Here is a 26,345-nt window from a genome sequence, read left to right on the forward strand (position 1 = left end):
ACCCGGTGCGGACGATTTGCCCGGTGGGCTTTGCACGGCTTGAAGCCTCTTGTGTCGCCATCACGGCCAAAGACAATATTGATTGATGATTGATAATCCTGAAACATATCTCCATGATTGTGCATTGTGCTGACCAATGAGCTGGTGGTCAGTTCCGACGGAAATCGTCGCGTTCAGCACTCTAAGCTTCCGATGGAAACGTATAGTGTGAGTACGGTGACAACCTCGCAGTAGGCAATCTACCTGGGTGGTGGATCCGAGTATGCCTCTCCATCCCAAGGGAAGGAGCCAGGCAGGTCATGAGCGCACAAGACGGTTCATTACATCTTCTTGGAGAAGGATTGCCGGAAGATGACAGCCACAAATATTACGATATGTATGGATCATGCTTATCAGATCTAATCTTTCCAACTTCCATGTGATTTAATCCCTGACCAGAGAGGCCGGCTGAACCATATGAACGTCACATCCCATTACGAGGAACATGCATCCATTTGCCAGTAAGCTCTGACGAACTCAACGAAGGACCACAAAGCGATCCCATCAGTTCCAAATACATCAAGTCACTCATCCTTCTCCCGTTGTCCCGCTTGCTATAGCCAGTCCTGTCCTGCCCGCCTATGTCGAAGTCGGATCATCTTTCCATCCCCTTTCAACCGCTTCCAGCTGTTTCTTCTTCAGCCATTCAAAAACCACACTGAGAAGTGAACGATCAGCACCCATTCCTTCCTTTGCTCGGATGTATACAGTCTCTAGCCCACCTGAAATCTTGCGTTGCCATCTCCCCTTCTCCCTCATTGCACACGGCATCGTACACACTCTTCGCAGCCCAGGTCATCGGTATCGGGAGGTCACAAACTGCAGCTGCTGATAGTGCCAAGCCGGCATCCTGCAATATATCGGTGCGTTAGCTAGCTTCGGACGCTGAAAGACAGCCTCGAACAGGGAAAGTCGCGATTCGGTACGCATATAAATCACGAAGAACAGATCTGACCGTTCTAGGAGCTGACGGGGGCAATCGCAATCGTACCTGAGTGAACAGGAAGACCGTACTGATCGTACTCGAAGCAAACTTCGACTGGTAACGGCCCATCTTATGGAACTGCAAACGTTTTGAACGTACCTTGAGCATGAGTCGGGTCTGAAATCCTCCTGAGTAATGTCGAGAGCCAGGACTATCAGGGATCTCTTGGAGGGGAGAATTGACTCTCGATGACCAAGATTGGCCTGAATCTCCCCACGTAAGCCTCACATTCCGTTCTTAGTGGATCAAGTGACATTTACCAGAAGATGAATTGATCACATTGTGCAATATCTCAGGATCCAGACCTAGCGATCGTCCAAGCGCTAGTCCCTCAGACAGAGCAATCTGATTGATGGCCAAGATCAAGCTGTCCAACTGACACGTCAGCAAAGCCCCAATTCTTCATTCAACGGCGACGGACTTATTGCACACTTTCACACCTACCCCAGCCCCGTTCTCACCACAGTCTATCACCCCACCGATCCTGGCCATCCGAGACAGCAGCTCCGTCGCCATCTCCTTGGCGTATGGAGAAGGTGATCCTAGCATGATGGTCAATTCCCCTCTTTCGGCCGCACCAGTCCCGCCGGACACAGGAGCGTCATGCATGAGCGCTCTGAGCGCCGTGGCGGAATGAATATGCGAGGCGATACCCCGGGCGATCGTGGGGTCTAGTGTCGTTTGGTCAATGAGAAGGGTGTGGGGAGAAGTATCACTGAGAGTGGGTCGTGTTGTCGTAGATGTAGGGGACATTGTGGTTGACGAGTCGAGCGGAGGGGTGGTATTGGGCGGAGCAGGAGGAGGTGATATGGTTGTTGATGATGAGATCTCTTCGATATCAGCGGCCGGTGTCGAAGGAGTGCGAAACAGGCTCTTTGTATCGACAGATGGTGTTTCCGGAGGTAATTCCAGCAATCCGGCTAGGATACCGCCCTTCGGATCAAGGTACACTGTTTCCACCTGAGGTGTCGAGGGTAACATGGTCAGGATTCTCGATGCGCGCAGTGCCATCCTATGCATGACAATTGAGCCCTGCACCACAGGACCTGAAAGAGTCTCATAGCTCACTCTCGTCCACTGGCAACTCTTTCCACTCGACCGGCCAGTTCTGCCCCTCCCTTCTCTCTCAAGTCGTACAGGAACGACTCGGTTCGAGAATTGTCTTCCTCACATACGAGGAAAGTGGGCGTTTCTCTGCCGTGTCCCGCCCGTTCTCCTCGTTGATGAGCGAGGTAGGTCTTGGTGAACAGGTTCAGAGCCATGGGTCGGCCTGTCGGTCATCATGCCAGTGAGCTTGGCGTATTCAAGGTCTGTCCAGAGGGCTCACCCATGGCTCCTAGACCTATCCATCCTATCTTCGACAAGCGTGACAGCGGTGAGGGGGTAGGCTGGACCATGTTGTCGCGAGGCTCACTGCAAGGTATTTAGACATTGTGATGATGCAGATATGCGGATAAGATACCACTCCTTGTCGATTTCATTATCGTGGGTCAGGTGGACATACTCCACCTTCACAACTGTCGGTTAATATCCGGAAGGGAAAAAAAAGTGCCACATTCACCTGGCCTTTGCAACAACACCCTCTGGACATCAAAAAGTCGTTGACGATCGAGACCTCACCTTCTCTTTCAATTCGACATCAGCCAGCTTGCTTGATCGTTTTCTCGTCTTGAGAGCCCTCTCCCCCCCTCCTTCCTTTAGTCATTGATCGTTAGTCACAGCTTCGACCGCCTTCCCGGAGATGCCTCGCACACCTTCTCCGCCACCTCGTTTCACACCTAGAAGGTCGTATCGAGACGACTCTCCTCCCCGGCCAATGCGAGATGGACGTGACGACTATCGATATAGATCAGGCGAAAGTTCTCGACATAATCAATATGATCGCGAGCGGGATCGTGGAGGACCGCCTGTGAGGGACAGAAGGGCGTGGAGAGATGACCGTGGAGATGACAGAGATAGGGATCGATTTGGAGGGGAAAGGAGCTGGGGAACGTATTATCGCGATAGGGAAAGAGATCGAAGGACTCCTCCTCCGCCTCCGCCTCCAGGTGGCTACAGTCGAAGGACCTCCTTCTCGAACCACTCAGATTCGAGAGGATCCCCGATGGGTGGAAGGTCAAAATCAAAGTCCAGATCAGGTACCCCAGAAGAAGGACAAATAACGTCTCCAGTACAATCAGCTTTTCTGCCCACTGCTTCGACGATAAGTGGGGTGAACGCGTCAGGTACAGGACTGCCGCCTCGACCTCGGTCGCCTCCTCGTTCTCCGCCTCGGAGAAGAAGATCAAGATCACCTCTACCATATCATCGAAGATACGACCGCGAATCCGATTGGGGAAGGGAACGGGAGAGGGAGAGGGAGAGGGATAGGGATAGGGATATGGATAGGGAGAGAGATCGACCGTATCCACCTTCGAGGAGATCCAGATCTCCCTATTCTCCTCCTCCACGTCGACGACGATCACCATCGCTCTCTACTGGATCTACGCACTCTCGATCATCTCGCTTCTCACCCATCAAGCGACCTCTTTCACCTTTTGAGCGAAGAACAAGATCACCCGAGAAGAGACCACGTTTGGCATCACCTTCTCCCCCACCTCGCATTCCACCTCCTCCCCCACGATCACAAAGCCAACTTCCATCCCAACCCCCAACCAATTCACCTATGGGTCCTCGGATCCCTCCATCTGGACCGAGATCCGAACGAATGCCCTTACCCAACCCTCCTACTGGTCCCCGTGCTTTAGCGCATCTCAACAACCCTGTTCCCACAAGACCTATCGCATCTCGAGTCAACCCATATGCCCCCATCGTCAAAGAAGAACCCCAAATACCAACAGCGGAAACATCTGCCACCTCCAATAGTCCATACTCCAGAGCAACACCGACGGGTCCGTCAGGTCCGGGTTCTGCGCCGAGACTATCTTGGTCAGAGAGGAAATCGATCATTTCATCTTCGACTTCCGTCTCTACCCCCGAACCTCAGCAACCTCCACCTCCTCCTCCACCAACACAGAAGCCCAATTCGACAGTATTCAATCCGTATGCATCAACGACCACGCGGACGCCTGTCCCTCATTCAGGCGGGTCATCACCTCATACGCTGGGTGTCGTGGACGATATCAAACCGAAGGTCGATCAAATTGAAGACTTTAAGCCGACTCTACCACTGAATGCGCCACCACCTCCGCCACCGCCTCTACCACCATCTCTTCCGGTGATCAATGAGGCTGAGTTGGCGGAGAAGAGGGCGAAAGAAGAAGAAACCAGGATTCTGGCAGAACTGCCAGCTTTGAAAGTAGGTTTCGGAGGAGCAGCTTGGGAACTGGAGGTGAGTCAAGCTCACTCGAGCACATCTATCTCGGGATGTCACAATCTGACTTGACCTATGGTGTATGATCACACAGCTCGCAAATCACAATCATCATTATCAGTCGCTCATTCAGAATACTCTCCGGGCACAAGCTGCAGCTCGTCATGCGGCGATGGTCCTAGCGGATGCAGAAGCGGAACGGACCGCGGCTGGGGAGAGGAGGAGGATCTGCGAGTCGCAGTTGATGGTGGGGACTTTGGGAGTGGGTGTAGGGATCATTGGATGAGTCTGATTGCGAGTCGCTTGTGGCGACACCGTATATCTCATCGTGAAATGTAGACGAGTGGATGCACTGATACGGTAGTTTCTGTTCTTTGTTTTCAGTGCAATTGTACATGTGAGAGGCCGGAAATGCTGGGTAACGAATGAATGGTAACATGACAACATGACCAGAGAGCTATGGTGGTCTTTCCGGTTTTCGTGAGTTCACCTCACCTCCTCCTGTCCAGATGGTCCGACCGTAATGGCTCAGCCGTACATCGCTTCTGCATAAGCCTGAATGGACGAACATGAGCTTTCCGTGCTATCGGGATCTTGGACAACATCATAGCTCACCTCGTATTCTTCCGTAGTCATAACTTCTTGGTCTTCTTCCGTCACATCTTCGACACGTTTGGGCTGTCCGTTCACTGATCGACGAGCTTCGAGTGAGTGATCGTAGTCCACACGCACACGAGAGCAGTGCACGAGGGGGCGACGACTCACCCATTACAGTCTTGCCCTCCGGTTCCGGTTGCTTTCTATTCTGTCCTATATCCTCGTCAGGACCTCCAACATCGTCCATATCATCATCGTCATCACCACCGTCCTCATCTTCAGCCTCGGCTCTCTGATTTCCATCTTCACGCACCACCGTCGCCGGCGACGGTTCGACCTTCACATCCACCATTCCGACCTCTTCCACATAATTTTCATCATCATCATCTTTGTCTTCCAGATTCTCATAGTGTGATGCCAAGACTTGGTCTGCGCCTTCTTGTCCGTTCCCATCGATCTTTCTTCGTCCTCTTTCTTCCGCAGCAGCTCGCCGTCGTTGATAATCCAGACCGAGGGTAGTCGCTTGACCCGTGACCGTCGAATGGGTATACCATTGCGGTAAAGCGTTTTGTTCTCTGCACATCAATGAAAACGTGAGGTCAGCGCTGTTTCTCGGTTGGAAAGAGGAGACAAGAGTGAGGAGATCGATATCATGTGTTCGAGCGCACCTTTGAGCGAGAGCCAATTTCTCCCTCTCATCATCCTCTTCACCGCCGATGACGACCTCGAGCTTCTTCTTTCCTTCTCCACCATCTGCTCCATCCACTCCGACCACACTAGTCTTGACATTCTGTGCTATCCACGCCACGATATTCACGCTGGGCAACGTCAATCCCTCGACCGCTTTCAACGCATCTCGTATGGGCGCTGTAGCTATATTGAACCGTTGCATCATATCTTGTGATGAGGTGTTGTTCGTGAGGTCCAAAGAAGGATCATGTTCAACGAGTTCCGTAGAACAGTCTTCGCATTTGAAGGAATTCGAGAAGGGGTCGAACAGATGGGATAGGTCTAGAGGGTCATATGTCCGTCCGTCAAGAGGACAAATATATCCTCGATGTCCCACTTCCTGATTCCGCATACGATGTATGTCAGTCATTTACATACCACGCTGGAAGACACCTATATACACAGTCCGGTCGGTCCCACTCACCTGCCTGATCTTCTCATCAATCTGCTTTCGCATGATCGCCAATCGATATTTCACGACATTCGCGAACTCCCTGTAATCGAGTATCCAATAGTAGACATCCCTCGTTCGGGTCGTCTCCACTTGTATGGGTTTCCCATCCGCGTCCACCGCCCCAGGTTTGATGTTCCCGTTGCTGCCACCGCTTCCACCGCCAGCTATCTGTCGAGCTTGTTGTTTCAGTCGCCATTCTGACATTGCTACTTTTTCCTTGTTCACGTGACTGTCAGCCGCGTAGAGTAAGCAGTCAGCTCAGTCCGTCCATACGGGTTGAGAAACATTCCAGTGTGGTATTTCCCCACGCACGAGAAGAGAAAGGGACTGGTGATTTCCTCAAGGTTGGTCGCTCACTCACCGTCTCACTAATCGATGCAAATGCAGGGTACCCATATATTTCCTCACCTCTGGATTCGTCAATCCGATCTTATGAGCCAGATCCCCCTCCGTCATGACGTTGTCTTGGACCAACAGCTTGAGTATAATGATGTACGGTGCATCGTAGAACGCGTAGGCTACTCGATAGACGAGCGATTGGCATAGCTTGGAGATTTCGTCAGAGGTGAGGGCGTGGGTCATGTCGATGGGGGAAAGGGACGAGACGAAAGCCCGAGCGAGGGGTCACTTGTGGAAGTGGAAGATGGAGATGCTCGAGACGACTGACCCAGTGCGTCAGTTTCAGGTAGGACCAAGCAGGGTGAGTTGGTGATGAGCCGGGAGAACACAGAAGATCACCCAGACCAAGACACAGAGCTAAAAAAAAGAGCGTTCGCTGCGTCCATTCGCATGAATGACATCCAGTTAAAGGGGGATCACGTGACCAGCCTGGCTCGATCACTCAACACGGGGCCCCACACTGCCAGGAGAAGACCGCGCTCGATCGGTGGAGGGTGGAGAGATGCCAGTACGTCACTGAAATTTCATTTCGGCTGGGCTGGCGACTTTTCTACGATGGAGGCGCTCTCGATGGACCGACATCTCATCGCAGCATAAAGAATAGATACTCGATCTGGCATCCTTAGACAATCTCATCCTCATACACCCCCCCGTCAGAAGCAGAAGAATTACTAACACCACTAAAGTATCTCAATCCGCATTGCACATCGCTTTCTGTCAACACCAACACCCCGCCTACTACACAATGTCCTCACCCACGCCCGACACCGCTCGACCAGCTGCTAAACGAGTCCGATCAGACCACGATCATTCCAAAGCATCCACCAAGGCGTCTGAGACGACGAGGGACAATGGACATTCGGATCATCCCGATTCCAACGAGAGTAACCACGAAGATACAGAATGGCTGAAGGAGCCTCCATTCAGTATGGGCAAGAGCAGAGAGGGTTGGACCACCAGGTGGAGGGAAAGCTGTTGGTGCGGAAAGAGTGAGTGCGAATCCGAACAACCAGAATGGAGAGTGTTGTCTCTGGTGTATACAAGACAGAAGGCTTGCACCAAGCATCAGAGCTCTGTGCGGTGCTTACCGAGATACCACAGCTGCTTTCGTTTACGATGAAGATCCCCTCCAAGTCAAGATCTGCCATTGCGAGGACTGTCAAAGACTTCACGGTGAGTAACCGTGACGTGTGATGTTTTATCTTCCACTGCCATCTCCATCTCCACATACGATGCACACCAACCATTAGTCAAAAGATCCAGTAACAGTGTGGCTGACCTCCAACACACCTTCAGGCGCCCCATTCCAGCAAGCCGCTGTGTTTCACAAGAAGAACGTCCGTCTCGACTCTACCCCAGAATACATCTCTTTCCTCTCTGCCCACGGCGAAGTCCACCCGATCTCCCCCACGCCCTCACCTCTCCCTCGCAAGATCTCCTGCCGGGCATGCGGATCACCCTTGATGGACGAAGGCCGAAACATGGTCATGGCCTTCCCACCCTGTTTCGAATTCGCGCGTACTCACAAGGAAGTCGACAAGTCTAGGGAGAAGGGAGAGGAGATATCCGGTGACGGTGAGGGTAGGAAACAGGCTGGAGGAGGCGGGGGCGAGAAGAAGATTGGATTGCCGGATGCGTTCAAGCCTCAGAGTCATATCTTCTACGAGAGGAGATTGTTCGATATCAAAGATGGGTTGGTGAAATGGAGAGGACACAAGGAAGAGTCAGAGAAGATGGGTGAAGAGGAGAAGTAGAAAGGATATATATCGGAGAACAGGATGAACTCGAGACCCATAATCAAGAAATGAAAATATGAAGCATGCATCAGAGATACGTTCGCTACTTTCAAACGATTGAGGTGCATTTCACTCTTTGGCATGACCAGTTACTCAATATTCGTAAGATGAAATGCACGGTGATGATGATGATGTGGTTATGATGCTTACGCAGCGCTATGAGCTCGCGCTTACTGCGCCCTCGCCTGTCGTACTAGCTTCCAATGCAGCCTTCTCCTTCGCTTTCTCCAACCTTCGTTGAGGTAACCATGACATCAAGACATTCTGCACGAGACTGAAACACAGCGATGTGAACCAGTACAGCACGACACCCTGCATACGATGAACGGACGCAATCAGCAAAATCCTGATGCAGAATGGCTACAGTAGGTTCAAATGGTAATGAGGATGAGGATGAGGATGAGGATGAGGATACGCTACACTCACACTTGGCATTTGACTCGCTATCATGCCGAAACCAAGCGCGCTGAATCTCAAGATCCCAGCAAAGAACGATCTTCGCAATTCAGCCTGTCTGGCTGGTGAAGAAGTTGGTGGACGGTCATCCGCTCCAATGTCTACTAGGTCGGATCGGGATGGTGATGGTGTAGTCGAACGAGCAGTACGGGGTTGAGCGGCCAGGAGAAGGGGTGAAGAGGAAGTGGACAGTCTTCGCGACCGAGGTGGCGGTGTTGAGGTGGAGGAGGTAGCTGATCTGGACTTGAATAATCCCGTTGCAGGGGCATTATCATTATGTGTCGGTCTGGCGGGTCTCGACTTCGGTTGAGTTGGCGGTGGTGGTGGTGTTCGGACTTGTGTACTGGTCGGAGCTTCCCCAACTGTCTCCTCATCGGGACCACTGAAAGCCCTTCTGACCTCTCTCGCTTTCCTCCCTACCAGCTCCGCGTTCCCAAACGCGACTCCCATACCCACCAGTGGAAGAATACCGTAAGGATCCGAATCACCCAGTCTCTCCAGCCACCAGAAACTGTCGCTCGCCATTATTGATCCAGGGACATCGAGCGCTTTTCGGATGGTCAGAGATAACGTGACGAATATGGGGATGTGGATGAGTAAGGGGGACCAGGTGGTGATAAATGGGTGTGTGCGGTGTTTCTTGTTCAGGTCTTTTTGAGCGATAGCAAGCTGTCGTCGAGCGAAGAGAGGGAAGAACGGAGTCAACCATAAGCTCGAGAATCTTTGTCCCGGAGATCCAACGTTATTGAGCGGCCGGAAATGACACATGATTTGAAACACCCAGAAAAATGGCAGTTGTCCTCACTCACCTGCCGTCTCAGCTCCGTCAGATACTGATTATAACTCGCTCCCTTCTTCCTACATTCCTCTTTTAAACTGATCGCTAACCTTTCATTGATGGCTTTCAGTTCTGGCTGCACCAATCTCTGTGCCCTCAAAGCTCTCTTCCTCTGCCAGATAGAGATGGGAAGTGTGAATGTCGTTCGGACGATGAGCGTCAAGAGGATGATTGTCGTTCCGTACCCTAAGGGATGAGGGATGTTGAGGAGTAAGTCGGACAGGGGGTTGACGATAGGGTCAAGAAACGATGAGACGGGGACGGGGTCGTCTGCTGGGACGGAGGGGAGGATGGAGTCAAGCGAGTTCAGTGCAGAGGTGGAAGTGGATTCGGAGGGTGAAGAAGCGACAGGCACGATGTGAACCGTCGAAAGATAACGGTATTTGCCTATATCGCCCGGACATGAACGACGGTTTCGTCGCATGGACGCAAGCGACGTGGGTGATGTGCATAGACCTACCGGTCTAGAAGATGAGCCGGAACCAGCATTGGAGAGATGGCGCGGTGCACTGGCATTCGAGCTTGGAATGGGCCTCAACTGCCGTCTCAATACTGAAGGACCAGCCCCAGTCCCCCCGACGGTGCGCAAGATCGTCCTTGTGCTGATCATCTTCTTTCCTTGGCTACAGTGTCGGTCAGCGGTGTTGGATGATTGGAAAGGAGATCGAAAAGACAAAAGACAATTGTCGGAGCAGGTCCGAGGTTTATTTTCACGTTGTCGAGTGACATTTGATTCCGTTCAGCTGTACGTCGACAATCAATGCACCTTCTTTTGCCGACCTCTCTCACTCTCTCACTCTCTCTTGGTTGCGATCTCTCCTCCGACAGTTCCCACCACTTGTCCCTGGATATTCGCGCAGTGGCGACCTGACATTCATCGCTGAACCCCTATGTCGCATCTAGCGCTTCCATTCTCGCGCTCCACAGCATCTCCAGGCCCCTCCACACCTTCATCGTCCACCCAGCACCAGCCATCCCCACCAAGACGATCAGGTGGCATCGGCAAACAACAGAAACGTAAACTCGATCGAGTGTTGCTCGACGAAGAAGACGATGTGGACGAGAACGATCTAGTGGCTCTGCCTCAGAGTCGGAGGAGAAGATTGGACGAGGATTATGATGAAGAGGACGATGAGGTGGAGGTGGAAGGAGAAGGAGAAGAGGATGAAGGTGAAGGTGAAGGTGAAGATGGTGGTGGTGGAGGAGGAGTGGTCAGAGGGAATGAGGCGAATAACGTTTTGATCAACAAGAATGTATTGAGGAACAAGGTGGACAAGAGAGAAGAGATTGAACGTAAAGGTCAAAAAAGGAGAGAAGAGACGTTGTGAGTGGTTGAGCAGAATCTGATTTGACAATTGCATATCCCGTGTGTGAGGAGGCGCTCTGGATTCCTATCTGCAGTCTGGTAGCTGGAATGAAGCAGCGCTGACTGTCATAATTCGCCGAATCACCTTAGCCTCCTGCGAGATCAACTAGATCCAGACCAGACAAAACGATTCGACACTTTCAGTACTGTCGCCATTAACAAGAACGCTGTGAAGCGGGTAAGTCTTCCACATTTCCGCTTGGACCTACTTGCCTTGCGTTTGCCTCTCTTCCCATTGGAGGACGCTGACCTTACGGTTCGTGATATAGCTCAATCGTGATCTGTATGACCAACATTGTCCTCCTCAGATGTGCATGGTAGTAGCTGGTATGGCCAAGATATTCGTGGCGGACGTAATTGAATTAGGTATGTATATTTATTCAATTGGATCTTTCATTATCCGTCTTCAGACCGCTTCGACTCTCCTCCCGATACGACATGCTCGTCGTCTCCTCGGCACATACCTGTAGCTGTCACCCACTTCTTTCGAACTGATACCTCGTTTTGTTCTTATGGTAGCGAAAGATCTTCAACCTCATTCAGCACATCCGACAGGCCCGCTCCAACCTTATCATCTCAAACTCGCTCGACTCCAGCTCGAAGAAGCAGGACGGAGAGGGAACGGACTGTCGACAGGACTGAAAGTCAAGAAAGGGTTGTTCAGACGGAGATGAGATGAGATCATACGCCGCTCGTGTGTCAGAGATGTGAGAGTGAAATGTTGTATCGTACCACTTCTGGATTGACATATCATCAGTGATGTATTGGTAGCTAGCTAGTCGCTGGTGGACAGCTCATTTATTCTCCTCTGGAGATCCGCATGAGTAGGGGCAGTCTAGGGTGCGGTGGTCTCAGGCTGGGTCTCACTACACTGCGAATCTGATATTGGGGCTTTCAATGACACGTTTCAGATACGGACTCGATGCATGGTACCCCAAGACACTTGTTCTCTATTTCTGATGACCTTTCTTCCGCTGGTGAACCACTGATTCTAGGCCTGATAGCCTTTCTAATGTCCATATCCACAAAGTATACTGATCCTCAGACTACCCAAAAGTAGTACATCCGTAATCTGCGTTTCCTTCTCGAGCCTACACGAAAGTCCGCACATAAGCTTCTTTTCTCTCTCAAACAATATACTGATGTCCAGCTTACCATTGTGAAGATGTGATCGCCCAATACACGTTCCGAAAACCCGACCTCGCAATAACAGAAATAGTCTACGAGCAATAATGATTGTCAGACACTCCTCTGCTGACTAACAGGACACCGAGACTCAGACCAACTCACAGATCCACTTCCTCTTGAAGACTTCAATGTCTTCCTCCGTCATGTTGGGATGCTCAGCCAGTAATGCGGGTACAATACGAGCTGAGAAGTTGGTAATAAAGCGACGGCGCCATTCACGCAATGTACGAGCGTAGTGAGGCTGCGAAACTTGATTAGTCCCCTTCCAGCGACGACATGCAAGCTGCTTCCCACTCACGCCGATGTTGGAGATGCTATCTACTACCAGCTTGTTATTCGCGCCCTTCTGAATGGCATCGACAACATAAGTGACCGTGGGTAAGAAACCACCGGGGAAGATCCATTTCCGAATGAAGTCGACCTCTTGTTGGTCTATATCATCGATACGTCAGTTCGGCTTCTTCACGAATTGTAGAGGACTGACAACCCACACTTGTCAAATCGAGACTCGGGAATAGTGATGACTTGTATACAAGCCACTCCACCTTCGTTAAGCATCTGGTCGATTACGGAGAAATACCCTTGGGTGAACTCTTTGCTACGAGACGATCTGCTAGATCAGCAAATGCTCTACCGAGCAAGGTATGATTCACTTACCCCACCGCCTCAAGCATCTCGATAGACACAACTCGATCAAACGAACCCTTCCAGCTGTCCGGCAATCTGACACCGCACATCAGAGTCCAGTTCTGCAGGCCAGATAAAATATCACCCACTTCCTGTAATCTACCAGCCATACCCTGATCCTCCCGGCAAGTCCAGCTCGCTTGACCCTTTCTTCTGCCAATACCTTTTGTTGTGCCGAGAGGGTGATGGTATCCACAGTACAGGAGGTCATACGGACAGCCTGAAAAGGACCTGTCAGTGCTCGTAATGTAACGGTGAACATTTCCCCAGAGCTGGCTCACTTCAATGGCCAGACTGCCCCAGCCGGAGCCGATCTCCAGAACTCGGTGACCTGGTCTTATGTCGGCTTTGCGAATGATGTGTCTAGCGTACGATCAGCTTGGGAAGCAGTAATAAGCGAAGTCCTCCGATGCTCACCTCAATTTTGCCAATTGGGCTTCTTCCAACTCGTCCAACTCATCCTCTCCATTCCCTATCTTTGTCGTTTCTCCGACCTGTTTCCCGCCAAATCCGCCATCCGCACCAATTCTCTTCAATCCAATACCCCCATTCACACCTTCGGTCTCTGCCAGCTCTGTCCTCTCTCGCAGATCCTTATCCAGCTCTGGGAAGATAGCACAGGAGTACGTCATGTCGGCCGACAAGAAGCTGGAGAACATGCCGTTGGAGAGGTCGTAATGGGCTTGGATGTTGGATAACGAGTTGGAGATGGTGTTGGCAAAACGAGAGTTGGTCAAAGATGTGATGAGGGAGAAAAGTCGGGATGGAATGGTGGTCACGCCGGTGATGTTGGAGCTTGTCAACGCTGGTCTTGATCGGACGAAGATCTGTTCGAGGTCAGATGACGATGATAGCATCAAGAGTCGAGAAGGAACAATTAGCGACTCGCAGGGGTCATGGCAGGTTGTTTGAAGATGGAGGACGTACCTTGAACACTCGAACCAAATCGGACACCTCACAGTCTCCAGCCATGTATGCTTCTGCAAATCCCAGATCACCAAGAGTGACCAATCTCAACCAGAAAGTATCTCTAATCACTCTGATTTCCGCCTGTTCTTCACTCCCTTTGCTTTCTTTTCCAGGTGGAGGGAAGGCGTACACCCCTTGATCAGCCGTGAGGATCCTGAGTCTACCATAAGTGATGGACTGGGACATCATACTGATGATGGCCAGTCGAGCACCGGCAATCAGAGGCTGGAAGTGTGAGAGCGAGTAGAGGGAAGAGGTGGCCGCGGAGGTAAGGTTGTCGGTGAGAGAAAGCAGGGACTCGGCATAGGTTTTGACGGTCTCTGGAGCAGAGTGGCGAGATAACGGGGCCAAGGAGAAGGTGGACTTCTGAGGAGTCGAAGGGCTGGTATCGGGCGTTGGGGCGGTGGTGGCATCGCTAAAGTCGGATGAAGAGGACATGGCTGTTGGCGTGTCGGTATGTTCAAAGACTAGAGAGCTCAGAATGTCAGGTGGGGGGATTTACAAGAGTCGTGCTATGGGATGAGGTATACAGGTATGAGCGACTTGATCACATATCACGATAGATTGAACCCACCAGTTGTGGCTATATGTTAAGCTTGTACACACCGGATGAGGGGACTATCTTTTCCTTCTCGCACTATGATGATGGTAATCAATCACAAACCTCGTGCCCTGGGGATATCATTCATGTTGATATTCATCACGGTTACTCCCACTGTCATCCCATGAACCTGCTCTGATACTCGTGGTCGCATTCCGTTATCGCTCTTTCCCCCATCTGTTGTCTGCCGATCGATCACCCATCTCCCGGATCGATGGGAACTGAAAATGATTCATGGTTTCATGGGGTCTCCACAGTTACGTACCCTCTGCACGGACTGGGTACCTCTTTGCGAAAACCGAGCCATGCGTATCGCACGTTATTGTCGATACTCAGATTTCTGAGAAATTTACTATCATCTTTGATTCCGCTCAGTACGCCCCCAGTTGACGCGACCGACGTAAAGAAGACAGGCGCGCAGAAAGTAATGTTGCCACCGTCATCAACCTCATTTCACTCGTTCTTTCTTTTCTTCTCTTCGCTCGCTTCCTCTCCGAAAGAATCGCATCGGTTCGCGACCAGACTGAAGAGCCGAGAGATCGTGGCCCAGTATGACACATCCGCCCAGACCAAAGCGCAGCTTGGGCGCCATCATCGACTCGATCCCGACCCAAGTTGACTCGATACCCGATTCATGTTCTGAAGGATCGTCAGGAGGAGAAGACGACGACGACGACAACTTGCCGATTCCTACACCTCGTCCTATACCACTCACACCCCTAGCTGTTCAACCAAGGAATCATGCGAAGGAGTCAGCTCGAGTCGAAATGAGTGTTGGGAGAGGAGGAAGGATGGTGTGTCAGGTGAATAGCGGGTCGAGGCAGACAGAGTATTATGCGGTGCAATGGTGAGCACTTGGACTCGGTATGGGACATGCACAAGGTGGCTGACAGGATCGGTGGCTTCAGGCGAAAGCCCCAGCAAAAGAAGGTGAGTGATTCTGAATGTCTTGTCGGATCAGTGACGGAGCTCACCGAGTGGGATGCCTTTTCCTCAGCATAGTAAGTATAGCTCGATGACGTCTTCCCCTTGATCATGCGGTGTTGCTGATCCCTGTTACACGACAGAGACATGGGATGGAGACGGTTTCTTCAAGGTGGACGGAACGAAGATCGTCATGGTTGGCGAGGAGGGAGATCAGTAAGCTTGCACGTTGCCTCTCACTCCGTTTGCGCTGATCGACCTTGTCAGCCTGGCGGTGGGAAGTTGCGGTGACAGGGTAGTCAAGCCAGAGGCAGAATTCCGCATTGGTCAATATGATACGATCGTTGACCGTGAAGTTACAGCCGAAGAGTGCGTAGTATTGCTCGTCGTCAATTCTCGTCTGACACTTCATTTAGATTCAAAGGTTCCACATCAATCCTCAACAAGCCCAGATTAACCAGTAATGTCTCTGCGAATCCCAGCGCATATCGACCAACGGCGTTTGCCAAACCTTTCAAGGCTCCCACTCAAACGCACGACCCACGGCGACTGGCAGGGTACATACCTGCGAAGAAATTGGAAACCGAAGAAGATGAGACCCCTCTCGCTGGTTCATCCCGGCAGTCCAGCATCCCATTCAACAAACCTTTCATCCCGGTTGTTGCACCTCGAGCTGTCGCTGCTGCCTCCTTTTACTCTAAGCCATCCGCAAAGCCCAAAGGGGAAAAGATTGTGCTCGGAGAGAAAAGTAACAAGGAGAGGTTACAGTGGGGTGGAGCGTTGCACAACCCTTATGCACCTGACGCCGTCGTCATGAAACGCCCAGATCCCAAGCTTACAAAATTGAAGTGAGCTGCGGTTTCATTTCGGCCAGTGATTTTTCCGACTGACTTTGACTGGCTAGGGGTACCGATGTTGTGGATGTGGTGGTCGACCCAGTGCTAGCTGGTGTGATGAGAGATCATCAAAAGGAGGGCGTAAAGGTGAGTGAAGAATTCAGATGTTGCACCGTGTTTTAGCTGGAACCGATCTCATCGTTGTAGTTCATGTACAACTGTGTGATGGGGATGACGGATGCCGAGTCTGAAGGATGCATCCTCGCAGACGAAATGGGACTTGGTAAAACTTTACAAACAATCGCACTCGTCTATACACTGCTTAGTGAGTGTTCGAGACGATAGGGTTGATTACTTACGAGGTCCTTAGAGCAATCACCTTTTGCCAATCAGTCATCCAGGTTGGTACGATGCGAAGCTTGTGGAAAGAACACCCAAAAACTGACTGTCCTGCAGTGTCAGCAAAGTGCTCATTGTTTGTCCGGTGACGTTGGTCGACAATTGGAGGAGGGAGTTCAAGAAATGGTATGTATCTGTACATTACCAAAGCGTATCCTGACTTCATATCTAGGGTCGACCGGCGTGTCAATGTCTTGATTGCAGATGGGACCGATTATCGGGTGTCAGCGTTCGTGAGTATAGTAAAAATGCCAAAAAGTCACACCGCTGACAATTATCCAGATCAACGGCCCTCATCAGCAGGTACTCATCATTGGTTATGAGAGAGTAAGTATTAATCTTTCGCACAGGAGATTGATGCTAGCTGATCCATTGGACACCAGCTGCGCAAGGAGATGTAAATTTGTCCGTCATCCGTCAGAGCTCTTGCTGATGAATCCTGCTTCAGTAAGCAGCTCGCTTCGTGTGTCCCAGCTATCGACCTCATCGTCTGTGATGAGGGGCATCGCCTCAAGTCCAAGGATAACAAAACTACCAAAATGTTCGAGAAATTGAGAACGCAAAGAAGAATCAGTACATCAAGTTGTTGATCGTTGGTGGGACCTCTGCTGATCACTCAAATAGTCTTGTCCGGTACTCCGGTACAAAATGACTTAGGGGAATACTGGGCAATGGTGAGCTGATGTGTCGTTCAAAAGTCCACCTCTGACGTGATTCAGGCCAACTTTGCTTGTCCCGGTCTCCTGGGGCAATATACCAAATTCGCTAAGCACTACGAAAAACCGATCATGAGGAGCCGAACGCCTGGTTGTTCGACCAAAGAGCTGGAGGAGGGAAAGGAAAAGGCGGACGAAGTGAGGACTCTTCTGACTTGGTATAGGTGGCAATGCTTAGTATCGATATTGGTAGCTCAACAAGCTGTCTTTGCAATTCGTACTACGACGTACTGCTGATGTGCTGAACGGGTATCTGCCTCCGAAGTGTAAGCAGGCTCTGGATCGACTTATTACTGATGACCGGTAGTCGAGTATGTCGTCTTCGTCGCTCCATCGATCCTACAACTTTCAGTGCTCGCCCGACTTCTGGACCCAACCATGATTGGGGGACTCATCCGTGGGGCTGGCGCTCAGTCACTTGCACTGAGTAAGTTGCCGTTGATCACTGGTTTGCAGTGCTGACATAGCGTAGTTGACATGATGAGGAAGGTTTCTAATTCTCCCATGGTGAGGTTTCGTACTGCAGAATGTGTCATTGCTTTCATTAAAACATCTGTGAATAGTTACTTCGCAAGAAGGACGACGAAGGTGTCAGAGCCGATGAACTCCGAAGCGTAGGAGCGGCTGCACTGCAAGCGATACCTAAAGACACCAATGTCAACGACGTCACGACGAGTGGTAAGTGCAGCAATCACCAGCCGGTCACTCGGACCGGACTAAATCTGACTAATTTTGACTGTTCTTGCAGGCAAAATGCTCATGCTCGACAAAATGCTCTCCGCCATTCACACCACCACTGAGGAGAAAGTGGTGGTCGTTTCCAATTGGACAACAACTCTTGACCTCATTCAAGGTCTCATGAAGATCCGGAAGTACCCCTTTCTTCGCCTTGATGGCTCTATTCCGCAAAAGCAGAGGCAGGAACTGGTCGAGACATTCAACAGAGATAAGAAGCGGGAAGAGAGCTTTGTTTTCCTCCTCAGCGCTAAGGCTGGTGGAGTGGGGCTTAATCTGATCGGGTAGGTAGTGCTCAGCTCCACTGACGTACTTGCTAATGATCGGGACAGGGGCTCGAGATTGATCCTCTTCGATAGCGACTGGTAAGTTGAATGAGACGTGATATACGACGACTGGCTGAATCCCTGCCCAGGAACCCGTCGACTGATTCCCAAGCTATGGCTCGAATACATCGGTGAGCTATCTCGACCAGTGACGCAGATTTATCGCTGACAACTCTTCAGAGATGGACAGAAGCGAGCCGTTTATATCTATCGTTTCCTCACGACTAATGCCATTGACGAGAAGATATACCAAAGGCAGTTGACCAAGACCGGTCTGTCCGATCAGATGCTGGATCAAGCGCAAGACACCAAGAATTGTGAGCTGATCGTTATCCACCTTGATAATTGGTTGACGGTTGGACATACAGCATTCTCTCCTGCTGAGCTGAAGGACATCTTCACGATGAAATTAAAGACAGACGGGTGTCTGACGCGTGAGTCAAGCAAACCTGTGGAAAGCTGTTCCGTAAGGCTGACAACTGCTACAGATGATTTGCTCGGATGTCAATGTACCAAGCCCGTCTCAGAACGGACGGACGATGCTCCGGTCGTCGAAAACGGACTCGATGAAGACAATGAAGATGCCGATGATCGACAGGGGTTTGTCACAGCAGGGGAATATGACCCAGAACCGGTGAGCTGTGTTCAGAAGTGGTGCAGGCCTGTGGTGTTGACTCAATATCCTGCCAGACTCCGAAGATGCGCCGCAAGGTAAGTTCCACTATTGCTTGCTGTATGATTGGCCTGCTGATCAGAATACTTTTGCGACTCACCTAGGCTGCTGCCGAGGCCAAGGACAAGCTAGCAGCTCTGAAGAAATGGACTCATTTCGACCCATTCAATCGACAGTCTTTTAGCGGCGTACAGGACAATCTTCTCTACAACATACTCTGGGACGCCTGGGATGGTGACCAAACGCCCAGTACGCCCAGTGGCTCTTCAGTAGCGGAAGAACAGGACATGCGAGCATCCAAGAAGAGAAAGGTGCATGGTAATAACGGGAGTGACGATGTATCCGACGATGACGCTGCGAGCGATGATCGGGTTTTGGATTCGCACGACGAAGACGACGATGACGAGTCGCATGGAACCTCTATCCTACCGAGGAAGCGCAAGTCTGGGGATAAGGCGGCTACTGGAAAGGTCATCAAGACGACCGGCCTCTCAGATGTTGCAACAATGAGACACGATCTGAAGGCCAACGCGGAGAAGGGAGGAACGGGGAGAGTGACCTTTGTCTTTGAGAAGTTGTCTAGATCCAACTTGGACAAGGCGAAGGCTGAGGCGGCGGCTATAGACAGGGTGTGAGGGGTCGGATGGACCTGATTGATTAGACGTCAGTCAACAAGCTAATACGTGTGAGGGCCGAGATAGGAGGAAGAAGGAGAATGGTGAGATAGAAGAGCTCGTCAGATATCGTGGATCTCATGGCATGTTTCCATTTTTTTCATTGTAGCATATGATAGACAACAAGCCGTTCACATAGCATGTCATGGAAAAGAACTGTAGGCATTTACAATCGTTCAGCGGAGAAAGAAGGGTCAACAATAGATGATGGGTATATGTATTTACGCTCGCCGGATCACCTCCTACATCTTCATTCTCGGACTTCCTTGACACGTAGAACAAGGACGTTCATCTCGCCCACTTCTAGGGGACGTACAGGGACACCGAGAGATTTGTAGATCCCTCGCATGGCTCCGGAATGGGCTGTGACGCTGATGTCTGCGAGCAGAGGTAATGAATGGCGTCAGCACGGTGTAGCTCAGTAACGACAGCTTGAGATCGACCGGATCGGGGTGAGGAACAAGTATAAGTGCGATGGCGTGGAAGGAAAGAGAATTTTCTGACGAACGACTAATTTCTCTTCTCAATGAAGTGATGAGATGGGAGGACGAGGTCGAGAGTATATCAAAGCGAATGCAATGCCATGCCATGCCATGCCCAGAGGCTTCCCAGAATGGACTCACACGTCACCCCTTCACTCATCTCCAACACCTCCCCAATCCCTCTCCCACGTCGAGATACTAGCTCTTCCTCCGTTTCACGACCTCGCACATCGCCAGATTTCCAGAGCGTGTCAGAGTCAGGCATGTCGGATGGGTAAATGAATGAGGGAAATTCGGACTTGAGCTCGGTAATTGAGGATCGGGAGTCGCAGACGTGTACGTGGAGATGTTCTCGGATATTCTGTGGCGCGGGGCGGACGGGGGGGGGGTTGGTATAGGGAAAGGGGAAGGGGAGGAATGCCGAAGGGAAGTAAGCGGGAGTAAGAGCGTGAGTGAGAGTGTTGGACAATCAATGCAAGTGAGTTTCGGTTTCGGTCAAGACGAAAGGACGGGCCGCGACACAGATGGTCCGAGTTAGAGCGCGAGGTGAAGCAACGAGGGGGTGAGGGCGACCCGACTGGACGGACGGAGACAAGTAACTCACCTCTACAACCCTCGCAGGTACACCATGACCCTTGCCACCGTTGCCCGCTCCTCCCTCGGCTCCGGATACATCACCAAACAACCAACCCCACTCGATCCCACAAGTTTCCCCGGCACGCTTCAACGGGCTCACGAACCATCGTTGGGGCAATGGCATCCCTCGCGATGCTTCGCGTTGGAGGGCAGAGGACGTTGCGGCGGCTTGAGATCGGCCGAGGGCGGTGAGGTCCGGATCGTGCAAGTCGGCGTATTGTTCGGCCTTGTATGGGGTGAGATGGTGAGATGCACATTTTGTCAGCGAGTGGAGAATGGCAGACGGGAGGGGTATGTGTTTGTAATCACATCGACGTCGATGGTCGTGCGGACCGTCATGGCTGGTCAGGGAGGATCATAAGGTGGAGATGATAGGAACAGAGAGGTGAAAGAAGGCATGCAAGCCGGAGGAGAGAAGGGTGGTTCAAAAGCGCAAGCGACACGAGGCGCCAAGTGGACACAAGGTCACACAGCCGATCAGACTCACCTCATGCCCGTCACAATGATATCTCTCCATGATGGCATTATGCTCAGCTAGCCTCGAAGATCCATGGTCAGCTGTACACCGACCTGATCTAGCAGTGTTCGCCGCTCACCTTGACCGTGTCTCGCTGCGTAGATCACTTTGACCCTCTCACCTTGCGCACAAGCTCGATCGAGTTCTGCAAGTGCGAGGAAGGGTCAGGTCAATGTCGAATTGGTAGGATCCAGTATCAGACAGATTTCGTGCTCGTGCTTGTTCGCAAGGACGCGTCCGGGGGGAACGATGATGATGGTGCTGGCGGATGATGGTGGGTGGTGATTGGTGATCGAGGACAACGGAAAAGGTCGAGTCCACTCAAGAGGGGATGTTCAACAGAGATCACAGAACTTTGCAGACTCACCTTCGATCCGAGCTCTGAACGTCGTCCAATCTCCAGGAGGTGGTTTCAGTCCAAAAGGGCCCTTGATCTTTCGATCCGAATACCACAGAGCGGCTCAATCAGCTCGTCGGATATTGACATTCAAACAAGACGAACAAGTCAATGAAACACTCACGTCCTCGGCCCAATCCGACAGATTGAAGAACTCGTCCAGATACGTGTATGAGTATTTGACCATCTTTCGACTAGGTGTTGGACCGTCAATCAACGTCCTGTCCGGTATTTGAGGTTGGGAGGTGCGTGTTGCGTATTGGGGACTAGTGAAATGAGTAGATAGAGGTTTTGTTCATTGTTGTCTGTCTCGGTCGATGAGACAGACAAAAACAAAGGATCTGATCCAAATCAGTCTTTCCTTTCTCCTCTGTGGCTCGCTTATCTTTCGCAGCCAAACTGATTAGGCGATAATCATCCTCACTCGATCCTTTCCCTCTTTTGGCCTGCTTCTCCCGCCAAGCATATCTGCTCGGCAATGCCCATCGATCACTCCTGAGCTTTGAACTGCTCAAGATGATATCCATGTCGTGAACAGAGCCAACGTCAGCCAGTCGGCCTTCATCCTCGGAGGGGTGACCCGACGAGGATTTATAATCTACAAATCACATAGCATAGCATGCTTATTTGTACATCCATTTCGTGCATAACGATCGGATCTCGTCTGCTTTTTCCTCCGTCCATTCCTCAAACTCACAACCTGTCAGCTATCCAGATGCAACAACTGCACTGCTTGTCCCAGTCCAGCCTTATAACAGCGGTTTGCCATCATCATCCGTCCAAGAATACAACGCTTCGATCTCCGATAAGATGCTTAAGAATTGCCCTATGAATCAAGAATCAGCGATGCAAACAGTCATTCCCGCGTCCCGTTCAAGCTTACACAAGTTTCTCTGGGCCTTTTGCGCGGTCGTCTCCTCGGCTGATGGTTCATGTTGAGGCCCGTTCGCTCCGATCGCATCGAGCAAGGCGGATGCGACAAATCTGACCTTTTCTACAATAGGGAAAGTGTTGACAGCTAAGACACGACGAGGGCTCAGCGCATTCCTTCCTGTTTCATCAAATGCTGATCCACACTTACCCAACACCTTCAGCGGTATCTTTTGCAGGATTGCCAGTAGGTCAATGATGACCCCGTCCCTTTCTTCCTGATAACTTCTGTTCAGGCGGTGTCCTGCACTACGATTACCACGTAAAGCGTCGCTCGTGAATCGAGGCGGATTCGCCGGCTGCGTTCCTGACCAAGCTTGCCTTGAAGCCTCCTCAGCACTCTGCAGAACTGCAAGTTCTTCTCGATATTGAATGATCGTGTAACGGACGAATTGCTACACGATGAATGGTCAATAAGCCTGGACTTGCCAGAAGCGCTGATACTGGACTGACCTGAGATACGTAAATGTTTGCTTGCTGAACAAGGAAATAATCTCTGCTGATCTCGTTTGCTGGATGAGGGTCTGCAAATATTGCCCGGAGATCATTCTTCGCTTTGACGTCCCAATCCGGCGATAAAGACCTGTGTCACACCATCATCAACACCGCGATTGCCAGGTCAGTAGGACATTGACGACCTACTTGACGGATCGCGAATCGCTCTTATAATCCAGCCTCAATTGCGGCGGATTCGCATCGGTGAGAGCCATCAACTTGTCGTATAGATCCTCGGCCTCATCTATTCTCATCTGGAGATAGTGACCATGAGGTGGCTTGACTTTGTCTCGTCGTCTTCTATCCAGGATTTCACCGGTCACTAAGAATTGAGGCATCGTGTCAGCCGCCTGGGCTGTATTTGGAACAATGGCATCACTGACTCTTGTGAATCTTTGTGACGATGCAGAATCCGCTGAGCTGAGAGACATATCCTTCTGGCTGTGGCAGATACCCCTCCTCCGTTATGAATTCGTCGTCCCTGTCACGTAGCCATGAGAAACCAAATTCGCAAATGACGTTATCATACCACTCACAGATCTGAGGGCAAGCTGATGTTGATACAGTAGTCCTCGTGCATGAAAGTCGGGACGTTGTCAATCGCCGCAACAGTCTTATCGGCACCATACATGAGCCAAAAGATGCGCCTATGGAGCTCGCGTTGCACGGGGTTCCAGCTGGCATAGCTCTATGTGTCGGGACAGAAGAATGAGATATCTTCGAACCTGGGAACAAATGTGAATTGCACTCACCTTATCCTCGTGCATATGTAACGCGACCATATAAGTGTAAATTGACCCGAGTTGTCCGTTAAATACTTGAGATGTTGCGGTGAGTCGGTGAACAAATCTGGTGGATGTACACATCTGTCAACGAGCCAGCTCAGATGATTCAGGTACGTTCACGCTCACACGCTGTGGTATATGATATTGACTGAAGTGCAGAGACGAGGAGTTAGAACAGTTGGTGATCCTCGATCCAATAACAAACAAGCACTCACTCCTTGTGGTTGTTAATAGTTCGAAATCTTTCGCCAGATAGTCTTTGACTACTGCATGGCATCTAAGGATCAGATCTCGGGTTTCTGTCCTGGTCATGGCTATGAGACTTCGCGGCAACTGCACCAGCGTGGAAGCGACGATGACCAGAACCAATGAGATCCATTCTTCTTGACCTGGTTTTTCTTCTCGCCTCGCGTTGAGGTCGCGAATGAACGACGGTCTGTGCAGAGACGGGATGAGGGCATACACGTAATCGAAGTACAGGTCCACTACCTGGTAAAGAACCATTCGCGGCATCATGGCGTCCAAGGGATTGGCGGGATTGTTGGTGAGTCGGGCGTACTCTAGTCGATGAGGAATGCGAAGAGGTGATGATTGGGCGCTGTTCTGTCCGCTATGGAGGAAAGGCAGACCACCACGCGGATTGTCAGAATGATAGGGCGAGTAGTTGGGTGTTACGAGAGGGGAGGAAACTGCTGATGTCGAACAATTTCTCTGCTGAGGAGAAGAATCGGTGGGGAGCGGCATGGCTTGCGAGTAGAAGCCTGAACCGGCGCCCAGCGAACGAGACTGTCCCCCGCCAAAATGCGAATCGGTCATAGCTAACGACGGCTCCCAATTCTCACGCTCTCGCCTGACGTTTTCGCGGTACAGAAGTCCAGTGTGAGAGATGGGCGTGACCAGGATCTCGGGCGATGGGTTGGAAGGTTGTCGACTGAGGCTGAGACTAGGTGGGGCAAGAGGTGCGGGAGAGACGGGTGGCGTATCTGCGGCACTGCCTTCGCCTTGCAGTCGTCTCACATACCTTAGCGAGACAACGTCAGCACCGGTTTCTTTCTCCTATCTAACCAGCTTACATGTTCGGTGGCCCTCGCTTCTTGGGCTTATAATCGAACGTGCCTACGTTGTATTTCAGTAATCATCCTGATCCAACGCGTAAATCAGACCCACTTACAGGCTAGGCCAAGATGAGCACAGTGTGAGCAAACATCCTTGGCAGGAACAGTAGCGTTGGTGCTGCCTGGAGGGGGCCGATCGCATTTGACTCTGTTTCAAGGTATCGGTCAGCAAGATTCACAGGCGTCTCACCTCTCTTCGGGAGCGATGTGAGTGGAACGTACTTTCTCGCTCGACAAGCTAAGCGAAGTGGAGTAAATATGTGATCAGCAATACTTACGCGTCTGTGCAGTTGCACTCGACTCACCATCACACGATTCTGATCATCGAACCACACGTATGAGCCCTGGATCAGCCAAGCACGGTAGGAAGGTGGGGTGGGCCTGCTCGATGTAACGCGTTGAAGTTCAAGTCACTCACGACTCTGTCTGGTCTTCTTTATTCTTCCTTCATCGCTCCCTGTCCCCTTCTTCCGTTTCTGCTGTTGTACTTGATTCTGACGTTTCCCACTCCCACTCGCTCTCCCATCGCCACTTTCGGGCCCGGTCTGTCCCAGATCATCCTCGTAGCTGCCGTAATGAAGCCCTTCCACGAGACCGCCGCGTCCGAACCCGACGTTCCCACCATCGTCCACATTTTGCATCTCCAACGAGTTTCTCCTGCTCATCGTCATCCCCATCATGTTGGACTGTGAGCTGGAACCAGAGGGTCCGCTTGGTTCACCACGACCATAGGACAGGTTCAGTCCGTACGGATCTGTTCTGTCCATCTTTGCGGTGTATGGGCGGGATGACCAACGTCAACGAGTATGGCACGGACTTGTCGAAGATGAAGCAGTATAGATGAGGGAGGTTTCAACGAGACGGTTTCAATATCTCTGGCCGTTGATCGTGTCGATCGTACCACACACTCCCTTTCTCTTTCCGCTTTTTCTTTACCTGTTCCAATTCCCTCGCGTCTTCCAATGTCCTGAGTATCTCGCGCCGCACGCCGATCTTGACGAGACACTTGACCGCGTCGTGTAGGTAGTAGCGCTTGGATACCGACCTTTTCGCTTGAGATTGATCGTTCCCCGTGAAAAGATCACCGTTGACAATCTCCGGAAAGAAGAGCGAGGGTAGAGAGCGGTCGTGGTCGGAGATAAAGCTGCAACGGTAGTCGGATGCGTGTGGTGGTGCGTGCAATTAAAGTCAAATGGAATGCAATAATTGATTGTGGAGGGGATACAAATTGCTTTTTCGATTGGCCACAACGACGACGACAGCGTTGGGGTTCTGTTCACTTGTGATG

The 26,345-nt window shown here is 51.3% G+C and overlaps 10 protein-coding genes across 10 annotated transcripts; 4 read left to right on the forward strand and 6 right to left on the reverse strand.

The window, feature by feature from the left end:
- Positions 1 to 618: 618 nt before the first annotated feature.
- Positions 619 to 2,421, reverse strand: IAR55_000911 (uncharacterized protein; the record flags this gene model as incomplete). The annotated part of the gene is made up of 7 exons (XM_066944042.1): positions 619 to 697; positions 762 to 889; positions 1,124 to 1,227; positions 1,285 to 1,391; positions 1,446 to 2,036; positions 2,093 to 2,294; positions 2,352 to 2,421. 7 exons carry the CDS (start codon positions 2,419 to 2,421, stop codon positions 619 to 621), a joined length of 1,281 nt encoding a protein of 426 aa, XP_066805243.1.
- Positions 2,422 to 2,765: 344 nt separating this feature from the next.
- On the forward strand, positions 2,766 to 4,623 carry IAR55_000912 (uncharacterized protein; the record flags this gene model as incomplete). Its single annotated transcript, XM_066944043.1, has 2 exons — positions 2,766 to 4,355; positions 4,432 to 4,623. 2 exons carry the CDS (start codon positions 2,766 to 2,768, stop codon positions 4,621 to 4,623), a joined length of 1,782 nt encoding a protein of 593 aa, XP_066805244.1.
- A 242-nt stretch (positions 4,624 to 4,865) lies between these two features.
- Positions 4,866 to 6,699, reverse strand: IAR55_000913 (uncharacterized protein; the record flags this gene model as incomplete). The annotated part of the gene is made up of 6 exons (XM_066944044.1): positions 4,866 to 4,892; positions 4,953 to 5,026; positions 5,103 to 5,509; positions 5,603 to 6,003; positions 6,088 to 6,346; positions 6,479 to 6,699. The coding sequence occupies 6 exons, from the start codon at positions 6,697 to 6,699 to the stop codon at positions 4,866 to 4,868; spliced, it is 1,389 nt and encodes a 462-aa protein (XP_066805245.1).
- Positions 6,700 to 7,261: 562 nt separating this feature from the next.
- Positions 7,262 to 8,270, forward strand: IAR55_000914 (uncharacterized protein; the record flags this gene model as incomplete). Its single annotated transcript, XM_066944045.1, has 4 exons — positions 7,262 to 7,505; positions 7,618 to 7,689; positions 7,813 to 8,034; positions 8,116 to 8,270. 4 exons carry the CDS (start codon positions 7,262 to 7,264, stop codon positions 8,268 to 8,270), a joined length of 693 nt encoding a protein of 230 aa, XP_066805246.1.
- Positions 8,271 to 8,468: 198 nt separating this feature from the next.
- IAR55_000915 (uncharacterized protein) lies at positions 8,469 to 10,030 on the reverse strand (the record flags this gene model as incomplete). The annotated part of the gene is made up of 3 exons (XM_066944046.1): positions 8,469 to 8,624; positions 8,739 to 9,437; positions 9,578 to 10,030. The coding sequence occupies 3 exons, from the start codon at positions 10,028 to 10,030 to the stop codon at positions 8,469 to 8,471; spliced, it is 1,308 nt and encodes a 435-aa protein (XP_066805247.1).
- Positions 10,031 to 10,496: 466 nt separating this feature from the next.
- Positions 10,497 to 11,646, forward strand: IAR55_000916 (uncharacterized protein; the record flags this gene model as incomplete). The annotated part of the gene is made up of 4 exons (XM_066944047.1): positions 10,497 to 10,930; positions 11,063 to 11,150; positions 11,242 to 11,338; positions 11,492 to 11,646. 4 exons carry the CDS (start codon positions 10,497 to 10,499, stop codon positions 11,644 to 11,646), a joined length of 774 nt encoding a protein of 257 aa, XP_066805248.1.
- A 372-nt stretch (positions 11,647 to 12,018) lies between these two features.
- IAR55_000917 (uncharacterized protein) lies at positions 12,019 to 14,254 on the reverse strand (the record flags this gene model as incomplete). Its single annotated transcript, XM_066944048.1, has 10 exons — positions 12,019 to 12,063; positions 12,128 to 12,192; positions 12,263 to 12,401; positions 12,459 to 12,592; positions 12,652 to 12,758; positions 12,818 to 12,883; positions 12,937 to 13,067; positions 13,129 to 13,210; positions 13,265 to 13,674; positions 13,775 to 14,254. 10 exons carry the CDS (start codon positions 14,252 to 14,254, stop codon positions 12,019 to 12,021), a joined length of 1,659 nt encoding a protein of 552 aa, XP_066805249.1.
- Positions 14,255 to 14,968: 714 nt separating this feature from the next.
- IAR55_000918 (uncharacterized protein) lies at positions 14,969 to 19,661 on the forward strand (the record flags this gene model as incomplete). Its single annotated transcript, XM_066944049.1, has 27 exons — positions 14,969 to 15,264; positions 15,326 to 15,351; positions 15,485 to 15,557; positions 15,609 to 15,710; positions 15,758 to 16,189; positions 16,246 to 16,324; positions 16,385 to 16,502; positions 16,548 to 16,578; positions 16,634 to 16,702; positions 16,749 to 16,809; positions 16,859 to 16,903; positions 16,960 to 16,973; positions 17,025 to 17,149; positions 17,201 to 17,250; positions 17,296 to 17,430; positions 17,486 to 17,558; positions 17,645 to 17,719; positions 17,765 to 17,799; positions 17,856 to 17,970; positions 18,041 to 18,311; positions 18,360 to 18,392; positions 18,443 to 18,484; positions 18,534 to 18,670; positions 18,722 to 18,787; positions 18,842 to 18,987; positions 19,044 to 19,064; positions 19,131 to 19,661. The coding sequence occupies 27 exons, from the start codon at positions 14,969 to 14,971 to the stop codon at positions 19,659 to 19,661; spliced, it is 3,201 nt and encodes a 1,066-aa protein (XP_066805250.1).
- Positions 19,662 to 19,950: 289 nt separating this feature from the next.
- IAR55_000919 (uncharacterized protein) lies at positions 19,951 to 21,919 on the reverse strand (the record flags this gene model as incomplete). Its single annotated transcript, XM_066944050.1, has 7 exons — positions 19,951 to 20,078; positions 20,324 to 20,543; positions 20,787 to 21,044; positions 21,306 to 21,352; positions 21,415 to 21,480; positions 21,703 to 21,769; positions 21,857 to 21,919. The coding sequence occupies 7 exons, from the start codon at positions 21,917 to 21,919 to the stop codon at positions 19,951 to 19,953; spliced, it is 849 nt and encodes a 282-aa protein (XP_066805251.1).
- A 562-nt stretch (positions 21,920 to 22,481) lies between these two features.
- On the reverse strand, positions 22,482 to 25,824 carry IAR55_000920 (uncharacterized protein; the record flags this gene model as incomplete). The annotated part of the gene is made up of 14 exons (XM_066944051.1): positions 22,482 to 22,558; positions 22,616 to 22,750; positions 22,814 to 23,057; positions 23,116 to 23,245; positions 23,305 to 23,479; positions 23,541 to 23,638; positions 23,694 to 23,845; positions 23,910 to 24,006; positions 24,069 to 24,090; positions 24,158 to 24,963; positions 25,016 to 25,058; positions 25,114 to 25,205; positions 25,280 to 25,295; positions 25,476 to 25,824. The coding sequence occupies 14 exons, from the start codon at positions 25,822 to 25,824 to the stop codon at positions 22,482 to 22,484; spliced, it is 2,436 nt and encodes an 811-aa protein (XP_066805252.1).
- Positions 25,825 to 26,345: the final 521 nt, after the last annotated feature.

Source organism: Kwoniella newhampshirensis, chromosome 2, assembly GCF_039105145.1.
Source record: "Kwoniella newhampshirensis strain CBS 13917 chromosome 2, whole genome shotgun sequence".
Taxonomy (NCBI): Eukaryota; Fungi; Basidiomycota; class Tremellomycetes; order Tremellales; family Cryptococcaceae; genus Kwoniella; species Kwoniella newhampshirensis.